Source organism: Apostichopus japonicus, chromosome 20 (genome assembly GCF_037975245.1).
Source record: "Apostichopus japonicus isolate 1M-3 chromosome 20, ASM3797524v1, whole genome shotgun sequence".
In the NCBI taxonomy this organism is placed as follows: Eukaryota; Metazoa; Echinodermata; class Holothuroidea; order Aspidochirotida; family Stichopodidae; genus Apostichopus; species Apostichopus japonicus.
Genome location: NC_092580.1, coordinates 21,056,331 through 21,067,537, shown reverse-complemented (window position 1 = coordinate 21,067,537; position 11,207 = coordinate 21,056,331). Strand labels below are relative to the sequence as shown.

The 11,207-nt window shown below is 35.9% G+C and overlaps 2 protein-coding genes across 8 annotated transcripts in view; one reads left to right on the top strand and one right to left on the bottom strand.

Annotated features, from left to right (window-relative positions):
- The window catches only part of LOC139961200 (histamine N-methyltransferase-like), a 50,168-nt gene extending 40,797 nt beyond the window's left edge, over positions 1–9,371 (top strand). For all 7 annotated transcript variants that reach the window (XM_071960205.1, XM_071960207.1, XM_071960204.1 and 4 more), the window contains exons 4-5: positions 81–240; positions 5,006–9,371. In XM_071960205.1, coding sequence (XP_071816306.1) covers positions 81–240; positions 5,006–5,424 — 579 coding nt within the window. In that variant the 3' untranslated portion in view covers positions 5,425–9,371. The remainder of the gene's footprint in view (positions 1–80; positions 241–5,005) is intronic.
- Positions 9,372–9,455: 84 nt separating this feature from the next.
- Positions 9,456–11,207, bottom strand: part of LOC139961198 (ATP-binding cassette sub-family C member 9-like) — a 31,418-nt gene continuing 29,666 nt past the window's right edge. Inside the window, exon 32 of the mRNA XM_071960202.1 lies at positions 9,456–10,884. Coding sequence (XP_071816303.1) covers positions 10,750–10,884 — 135 coding nt within the window. The 3' untranslated portion in view covers positions 9,456–10,749. The remainder of the gene's footprint in view (positions 10,885–11,207) is intronic.

Here is an 11,207-nt window from a genome sequence, read left to right as displayed (position 1 = left end):
AACAGGGATATATTGTAGACAACACATTTTTAAAGGAGTATATGCCTAACTATTTTCTGCCTGATTATTTTGCCTTTCAGAATGTTCCACCGAAATCTTTTACAAAAGAAGCACCAAGAAGCCATTTCATCCACATGCTACACATGTTATACCACGTGAGCAGTATAGAGGGCGCCATCCAAAAGTACTATGATATGTTAGTCGAAGGTGGAGTCATGTTAATCAGTTTAGCATCACGCTGTAAGTATCGTCAATGAAAGTAAAACGTCTGTATTATATATAATTGAAACTCCCTCATACAATAACTAATTTCATGATTTTACTGCCCATGCGCACATTGTGGTTGGTGAGACTATCACGAAACTCGCATATGTATATATATATATATATATATATATATATATATATATATATATATATATATATATATATATATATATATATATATATATATATATATATATATATATATATATATATATATATATATACTTTCATGGCAAATCAAAAGAATGACATATGCGTGTGTTCTTCAGTATCGTATTGCACTTGACCTATAGACTGAAAGTACGAAAGGTACGTTACCAGTTTGAATCGTAAATCAGCTTCTCATTCTTATAATTGTTTTATTTTTTTTTTATTTTACTTGGTACTTGCGAAAGTGCGGCATTTTGCAAATTTGATTGAGTGGTATCCAGTTGTGTATAAATATTTACAACGGCTTCGCCATAATGCAAAGTTGACAACTTCAGATCTAATGCAGCAGTTCCAAAGTGAACACACCATAGTTATGACGTATATGTCGTTGACGAGTATAGCTTATCGTCAGCAGCTGTTCGGCGATAATGTTTCGGGCTAAGTTTACTCTCCTGCAAGGTTAGCGACCCCAAAAATGAATGCTATATCAATTACATGTCGTGCCCCTTCGTTTTCTTATCGAGCCGGTTTTGCTTGGCCTTATAAAAAGAAGTTAAACTCTATAATACGCGAACGACTTCACAAAGTCTACCCCACAAATTATCTTCGGCGTCATTGTTACAACTTGTCATCGCGCTTAACATAAAATTTGAAAGTAACATATTTATTTCATTATTTACTTATTAATAAGTAGTTTATTTATTAGTAGATTAAGTTTTAGTTTGGAGAAAGTTTTTTTTTTTTACAACAATGTCGAAGCCAGAAGGTTATTAGAAAGTCATGTAAAAGCTAATACTGTTTCGTCGACAATCCGTAAAGATGCAACCGGCCGCTGTCTGTACACATCGCGAAGAGAAAAAAAAATGGCTTCAATATAAACAGAGAAAAATAGAGTCATGTTTAGCATCCGTATTTTTACACTGCCGATAGGCATAGATAATCACATTCTTTAACTTAAAGGGGTATGTCGTGTTGAAAGAATTATTCACTAATTTCAGAATTATTCAGAGGCAATTTTTCTTCGTCTCCTAAACTTGGTATGAAAGTGATAAGTTATAGTTAGCAACCTTATTATCGTGTTTGATTTCTTGGATTAAAGCAAGAAATGATGAGAGAAAATAAAAACATGCCCCATCTGTGCTCCTTTTTGTGAAAAGTCCTCAAAGGTACCATTTTCGTAATAAACAAGTTCCCCTCTTTATTAAAAAGTACCACTTTCCATTTTAAATAAACTAAGGCGCTTTTTGTTATTTAACAGTATCATTTTGTTGAATTTGTTGTACGTAATACAAAGTGATTTCATTTTGTCGAAAGCTTTTAAATGTCCACTGATAAAAGATCACATGTTCCACTTTGCCCCTCCGCCCATTCCCCTCCCCCAACCACATTGGTCCTGTTTTCAACTCGATAGCAGATCTACTAAGCAAGTTAGATGGTAAAATCCCTCCTATCTGCCATGTTCCACTGTGCCCCCTCCGCCCCTCCTCTCCCCCAACCACCACATTGAATCTGTTTACCAATCCGCTGTCCCTGCTTAAAAGTCTTGTGTGCAGTGCTGCTTTCGAAATTTCTAATTTGAAATGTTGGAAGGGTGCAATTGTTTAATAAACGATCATATTCCACTCTAAGCACTTACGTGCTTTTTGGAACATTTCATATTCAAACTACAGAAAATGAATGGGAAAAAAAACCTCCGACAAAGGCTTTGAAGTTTTGACTATTCGCATTAAGACCAGAAAGTGTGGCTTCCTTCCCCTGGTCAATAAGTTGCATAAACGGTGAAATTGCGGGCAATATTTAAAGTAACATAAGACGGAATTCAACTGTACCTATTCTACTGACCTAGTTGTTCTGACAAAAAACGTCACACACAAAAGCCTGTTAAAGTTCGACCAAATGCCAGAATATTTTGCAATCTCAACTCCCCTGGGATATACATTCGATTCTCGCAACAAAAGGGAAAAGTAAATCTTCCTCCTCAGCTGCAAAAGAATTTGTCACAAAAGGTCAGTCTTGACCTTGGCAATGACCTTTGCGTACAAATGCGTCAACGTATCAAATTCGATAGGAGATTTAGATTTCAGAAATAAGTTAGATGGTAAAATCCCGCCGATCTTTAAAAAAATTGCAATAGCTAACAAACTCGAAAAAAGACAAAGAAAAGAAGAAGGGAAAAAAGGACACACACACGGTGAAGCGATTTCAGGTTTTAGGTTATCCCCGCGAAATAAAGACGACTGTACCTTATCGATTGGAGGGCGTTTTACGCCCATCTTTCTCAAACCGGAGGGTCCGTGAAAATGCTGTAGGGGGGGGGGGGGTTAGAAAGGTGGTCTGCGTGAAGATAAAAGCCAAATTAGTCTCGTACAAATTTGACTGACTTACAAACATTGTCAATACAGAATAAGTCTGGGCAAAGAAAACCGACTTTGTCCTGACCATTGCCCCCAACCATAGTGGCCAACCATAGTGGCCAACCATAGTGGCCCAACCATGGTGCTGTACATTAGGGGAGAACTTATAAGTTTACAAAGAATATATATGCTTTTACATTTACTTTATTACTGGTTTGTTTCATTAATGTCATAAGAGATGTGTAAAATATGGAAAAAGTTTGCAGTATTAAGAATAAAAATTGATATCGACACCTATAACTTGGACCTGTCACATTCTTACAGCAGATTTATCTATAAAGCCTACCCCACTTTACATATAAGAATCGGACTATAAAGTTGCGATATAACTACTGATAGAAATAACCAGCTAACGGGGCCTTCTAGGACGGCGAAAAAGGAAAACTGCAATGTGTAGCCACATTCAAACAGTGAAAAAAAAATAACGGGATTGAGGTCGGTAGCAGGACGGATAAGGTTAATGTAATGCAATGCTATATTGTTAATCAGCTCAGTGAATTGCTTTAAACTTCGCGTTTGATGTCATATTTGCGAGGCGCTGCAGGGCGCGTGACAGTGACAATAAAAGCGACTTTTTATTCGACTATGTCTTCTATTTGCATCGGATCACAAAACAATTACATAATTCCAACCGAGATTAACCGATTTAAGGGGTAAGAAAAACTAGTTTCTGAATGAGGGCTTGTGTCACGATTTTATATCAAAAGGCAATTCTCGAATTTTCTCGTCATTTCATTGGTTGTCTACTTTATGCCTCCAGGGGGAATAATCTTTCGCATTATTACATCTATTATCGATCGGATTAGGTCCAGGAAGCTAATGCATTGTCCTGCTTAACACCGAACAATTAAAGAGCAATAGAATTAAATAGTTTTTATCAACAATCTTTTCTAGCGATTATTCAACCATTTTACGACTAGACACACCGAAACTAAATCATCTTAATTTATTTTTTTCAATATTTTGGTATTGACTATTTTGTATGTGCATGGTTGCCCCTGGATACCCAAAGTCATAGCAAAGAGATTAGTATCAATATCTGCTATTCCTCTCTATGTATAAGATTAAATATTTCTCATGAATCGATCTTCGTATAGTATCGTATTTACAGTGCTTTATAGGGTAAACGTCTCGATCATGTTTTCGAGAAGAGGTCATTCGCACACTCCCTCTTTTGAATCTGATTGACAGAAATTTAATAGTTTCTGTTTTTCAATTTAAATGTCTAACCATAACTACATTAATTAAAAATGTTAATTAAATATAACCCGTTCAGTCGACTCCTGAAGTTGGTAATGAAACTTTAGTTATGTCTACATAACCAAAGTTTAATTATCAATTTTTCCATATTTTAGAAAACTCGATCTGTTATGTCGATCGGCAATATGTTATTTACGTATAGAAGTTTCAGTGTAACGCACTGTAGATTGTTAAACACTGTTACTGTCACGGTGTAATACGACTAAAATGTTTCTCAACGCCAATTCATGTAATATCGTCTGTATAAACAGAACATTAATTTCTTCCAGGAAATAACATCACAGCCCCACGCACACTATAGCACAACATGCAACAACAACAACAACATAAAAAAAACACCTGCAGGTAGCTACTGGCATCTGCTATGGGCTATAGTGGCTGACGACCAGTGCAGAGGCATAGAAATGAGGGAAGGGGGGGGGGCTCGCACCGTACTCGCAAATCAGTTTAAAGTCCTGAAACCCTTATTCCCATGCACCAATATCCTTCCCTTACCATCAATTTATTGCTAATACCTGGGCTGACGGTGTCACGTAAAGACCGGTACAGACGGACAGTTAATGTTATGCGTAGAATGTAGGAGTTTGGTAGAGGAGAGATCATGAGAAACATTTTCTTCGTCTGCAAACCCAAATCTCTAGGAGGATATGCCAAAAGACACGTACTTGCTCAGACGAACTTTGTGAACGTTAAAAAAAAAAAAAATGGCCGCCTTATTCGTATCATCTGACTTGCTTTACTATCAATCAGTATTACAAGGCTGTAAAGGTATTGTGTTATTGTAGTCAGTGCAGTGGGTTCAATGTTTATTGCAGTAAAAGCTAAGATTTGCATTTAATCGTTTTTGTTATTGTCCGCAACTAATTTATGTTGATATTGTCATGGCATCTACCCTTCTTTGTTTTGTTTGACAGCCAACAATCAATTGTACAACACCTTTAAGAAGTTTGAAACATTGCAGAGTAATCAAACTAACTCATCTCCAATTGAACGCAACGACAAGAGGTATTCTGATGACGTCATCGCGGTGCTCGAGAAACTCGGCTTTGAGTACAGCGTTGAAAGTGTCGAGTACAGGTTGGATGTAAGCGGATGTCTCGAGCGGAAAACTGAGGGCGGTAAACTTCTTTTAGATTTCGTCTGTTTGACCAACGCCGCGCAAAGTTACGAAACCCTCAGCGAGGAGAATCAACGAGTTTTGATTGACTGCTTGAAAGAATCTTGTACTTCTACCGAAGACGGCAAGAACCACGTCAAACTTACCTTCGACATAATCACAGTGGTGAAATCTTTAGAGGGCGCTATCAAGGAGCAAGTCAACGGCATAAAATAGTTTCAGGGGAAATTGATAGCACGCGGACGAAGGCTTGAACTTTATGGATCTACCTCGGTTCTATTGAGTATGTATTTTTATGTATGATGGTTTGCATACTACCGAATTAACGACAAGAAAAATATGTTGACGGGTAAAAGAAGTATACAACCATAACGCGCACAACCAGCATATACGGTATATCGTCAGCATATACGGTATATCGTCAGCATATACGGTATATCGTCAAAACCGTTGAGTTATAGGTAACGCTGAAAGGAACACTCACAATTGAACATAGCGGGCAGGCCAAACACACTGACCAGAATTAAGAGTTATACGCGAGAATCTGTACGTCCTTTGTATAAATGACAAAGTGCGTAACATCTCTGAAAACCTATAAATTCGGGCTTTTTATACATCAACACGGATCATGTATGGATTCGACTGCAAGAAGTCTTTGCACACGTTGGTTTTCAAAAAAACATTATCAAAAATAATGATGATTTAAAATCGAAGATCTCCCTCGACACATATGTGTCATCATATACATGCAGGACATACTGACTAGCGTTTCATTATATAATAACAATAATAATAATAACAAAACAATAATAATAATATAATAATAATCAGCAGTTATTTTTTTACGACGCTTAAGCGACCACAAATGTGGCCCGCAAGGGCTTATGGATTACAACTCACAAGTCGGGTGGCTTCCAATTCAACAGTTTAACTCAAATTTGGAATCTTTTCAATTTTAGAAAAGTCATTTCAAATGGGAAAACCGTAGATTGTTCTTGGGATGAAAAACCCACCTTACTATGACCCGGCCGGGTATCGAACCCGGAACCTCTCGATTGCTAAGCCTCACTGCTTCAAATGCCACCGCCTTTATCCACCTGGCCACATCATCGGTTTGCTGATGAAGAACACACATTCACAAGCAGAGTACAACTACTTTGTGACAACAACAATAAAAACAAACAAACATAAGGCCAGAGTTGTAATGAGTTATAACTAACGAATAACCAAATTTCAAAAGTGAAGCGATGCGAATAAAGAACATTTTGCCCATCGATATAATGACTGAGTGTCAGGAAATCGGCCACTGGTAAATTGCTCGACTCGACCTTTAAAAATTAAAGTTAGTGTTACTCGTCGCATCTCTCCTTCGAGCCTGTATACCTGTTACGCGAAAAAGTAACGTTACTAACAGCACTGCCGCTACACGCTTCGTGTTTTACATTCCTGAAGTATCTATGGCATCTTTTCTGCTACATCACGTCTAATCCTAAAGAGAAAACGTGAGTTTAGTCTCTAAAAATTTACTACTATAAACCTTTGCCGCAAAAACTGACGAAAGAGATAAGAGTTTCATTTTGTGAAGGTTTGCAACAAGTTCACATCTGTAGTAAAACTCACTTGAATGAAGACAAATGCTTTAACGAACACAATAAATCATTGTTAAAGCTTCCGCACATTCCAGTATGATAAGAAAAGGAACCCCTAACATAAAACACAATAGAATAAATATAACAGATATTTCACAATCTATAAAACATTGTTGATTTAGGAAGACGGTGTATATGTGTGTAGGCCCCCATGCAGCCTAATATCACATCATATCATAGAAACCATTCAAGGCGTTACAAATAATAATTGTTCTTATAAGCCCGGTTCGTACTATTTTTTGTGTAGATGTTAAGTATATCAAGGGTCTTCTCTTATATCAAACTAAATTATGTAAAATATGCGTGAAACTATTTATACCCTTCTCTTCTTTTCTTTTCATTCCTTTTCGTTCTTCTTTGAATATAAACAATTATCTACCAATTGTGGCCGGCGAATGTCCCCCAAACAATCCTGCCCCACACTGAGAAGAAATTATAAGTCTTTCGTCACGTGATATCGAAAATCAAATATTTTATATAGATAGATCTATTTCGTGACTAAAAGTAGCAGTTTTTCCTTCCTTCTTTATTTGTTCTTTCTTTATTACTTTCACTTTTAAACAAATTTATCGAAAGATTGCGGTATGGGGTCTTTAAGATTTGAGGTCGGCGAAGGAAGCCAGATATGGAGGTTGTGTGATATACTCTGAGCTATTCTATGAGCGGTGTATTGGGTGGGGGGTGGTGGTGTTGGACGAGGGTAAAAAGTAGTGATTTCTCACGTTACGATTTCTCACATTTCTCAAAACAAAGGTAGAAAAACAGTTATAACGATTTGTTGATCTATACTGTATAGTAAAAGCCCGTGGAGGCAAATATGTAGAAGTTAGAGGGTCTGACGTTCGAATCTTTAATAGGGACCTTCGGAAGATCCTGCCATAATCGAAACTTCAGGCCATCGAAATTTGATATAGTTTTCAAAACAGGCCGTATTGGGCGAAGATTCGACCTTGAGATTAGCACGCTATAGGACGATGTGTTATGTATCAAAAGAACTCAGGTAGTACAATTTGTTGTTATACCTATTATTACTTTTCTTCTTGTATATTATTGTTATTATTATTATTATTATCATTATTATTATTATTATTATTATTATTATTAAAACATGTATAAACGTTTGTTTTTATATATCTAGCACATTATTACGTTGATGAACCATGCCCGTTTTAATGTATTTTTTCATCTTTTGAGCTCCATTCTTGTTTTGTTCTTTTCCTGTAACAAAAACACAATCGTAATGGAATGATTATAAATAACACATGTGCTCAGTGGGATGTGTGCTGACAATTTCAACGTTTTGGGTATATATTTCGAAATTTTCATCATTTTTAGATCATATAGGTTTTACTTTTGTAATTGTTTTTAAGTTGACTATATGGGAGTTAGTAGGACAGAGAGAGGAGCACAAGTTGTAGTGATTCTTTTGTTATCTCATACTAAAGGGTATTTATACAATTTATTTTTCTTTTCATTTATCTGAGGTGATTATAATGGAGTTTGTATGGATTCACGAGGTGGAGAGAGAGGGAAGTACAAGGCGTGAATTAGTTGTAGTTATTCTTTTGTTCTTTCTTAATTATCTTACTTAGGGGGTATAGGTGTATGGTTATTCATTTTGCTATAATTGATTTTAAAGGAGTTTGTAGGGATAAACGAGACAGACAGATAGAGAGAGGTACAGGGCCGAAAGGGGTATAGTTATTCCTTTGTTTTGTTTTCTTTTTTATCTTACTTAGATGGTATAGGTGCATTGTTATTCATATTTGCATATTTGTCTAAGGGGTGGGAAGAATGCCCTTACCGAAATTGAGAACGGACCAATAAGTTAACCAGGTACAGGAACAGATACATTTACCGAAATGGAACACAAAAAGTATTTCTTACTTTATACCACCTTCTTCTACAACACCCCCACCCCTCAATCAAACTTCGGAATTACTATATTCTAAAAGATGAGAGCAATCTGGTGGGGTAACTTAAAAGAAAATTAGGGTTATTTTACATATTTTACATACTTTGCACACTCTATATAAATATCCCAACGGGTTTCGTCTAAAGCTAAACTTTACGATTTCATCGATAGAGAAATCGCGAGGAATTCTTTGCGTGTGACAAATCTGTATTTATGGAGGGTTTAATTTACGAGAATTCAAGTGTGTTACCGTAATGTATGGTATGTGTGCATTTCAAGGAGGTTTACAAGTACAATGCTTCCATGTACTGTTCAATCATTGAACTATTTATCACAAAAAATGTTGATAGTTATGTCCATTTTCAATCAACGTTACACCTTGTAGATATTATTTATATAGAATTCAGACCATAATGCATTAATGGATAAAATCGATAATTAATCTGAGTAATACATAACATGATATATTAATTGTAGGTAATCATCTGGTACAAGGGAAGGTTGAATGTTTTCTTTATGGTATTGTGTTATTTTATGTTCTTTAGATTTAGTTTGTAACAAGGCATGTATGAATTAAATATATGATTATAATATTTCAACCTCGCTTTCTTCGTTTCATCTTGTTTTCTCAAGTTATCGTAAAGAAACAAAAAATGTGACACAAAATAAGGTAGCAATTATAATTCGAAAGAAGCACCAACATTTTAATGAAATCAATGAATGAAAATATAATAATTTCGAAAACTAAATACCAGCTGCCCAATTACAAGGACTTTCTATGATCAAATATCATTACAGTCAACATTACTCCTTGTTATTTTCTCGTAATCATGAAAAGGGGAGGGAGGGGCGGGGGTGCAGTTGAAAATGGGTTATATTAACCATTTTGATAACGATCTGAGGTATTGAGTGATTGATGTGTGACGTCATTACACCCCACCCCCTCTCACCTCATGCGTAACGTTCCAATAAGCACACACATGAAAATGATCTCTTAGTATACCCAGGAGCATACCGCTGTATAAATGCACTCGGACATGAGTCATACATGGAAGTTCCTGTGGCGATATGTTGCTGATGCTTTTTATACAAAGACTTTTTCATCAGATTCGCCCATTTTTTATGTATGTATACAAGGAATAAAATATGATATCTGAAGATTTCTTTCGTTCCAGATAAATGTAGAAAACGGGGGATAATTACGAAATTACCCTCCCCCGCTGTAAATAATTGACCAGATTAATTCGCTTCTCCCATATACCCTGCCTCAGTCTAATATTGATGAACTGAAACATTTATGACAAGTATGATATTAGGCATATTTACAGCTACCAAAGTTACTTATAAACTGCCAGCAACCATGCTAGAAATACCCCGCAAAATAGTACAAAGCAATAAAATTACGTCTAAAACTATCCATAAATGTATAACTTAAACTGTATATTGAAATTTTTCTCTCCACAGCCTGCTTGCTTCACCTAGACGCTATCCCACACACACTATTCAGACTATTTCATCTCGCCTATCGATCACTGTTTACTTTTGTTAACATTAGGCCTTATCTGTTACCGTGATAGGATAGTCATAATAATGATCTTTCTAGTGAAGAAAGTTAATCTTTTCGTTTGACACGTGAATCTATTATGCAAGCCATTTTATCAGATGAACGTAATACTCCGGTGGCAGAAGTTGGTGGAATGACATTATGTAAAGTCAATCTTTTCTAATCAGATTCATAATTAATAAAAAAGTAGATTACTCAACAGAAGAACATTTTTGTTGGCGGTGATGACGTCACTATATTGCGTCTCCTGTAGAAACGAATGAGTCATCAGACCCAAAGATGGTTACGTTTTGAATAACCCCATCTAGAGTTAAATACATGATAATTAGATGGGATGTTAACTCTTTGTGTGGAATTCCCTAAATATGTTACATTTTTTTAGGTAAAAGGAATAACCCTTTAACTCTTTTAGTTTATTTATTTTGATTGACCAGAGAAGCGAAAATAGAATCCTTTTGCAACAATCTGCCTGGTGTGTCATTCTCAGCTACTCGACCATTATCTAGCACAATCACCCTGTCGGAGTCCAGTATTGTGGCTGTACGGTGCTGTTGGCATAAAATCATGAGAAATCATATGAAATGTCATAAGTCGTAAGAAAGGAGCAAATGCAATCGTTATCATTATTATATTTAATAGATTAGTCAGAAATATGTAAAAAAGCAATCTGAAAAGCTAAGAAAGACCTTGTTCTTCTCGGGAAATTTTTCGGATTTAATGTTCCTTCGTGTAAGGAAGACTTGGACAAGTCTAAATATGATTGGTGTTTACCGAAACCGGTTAATGAAGTGACTATTTTTGCATATTTTTTCAGAAACTATTCACTGCTTATTTTCGCCATATAAGAACGAGCAGAAAAACATGATGGTGG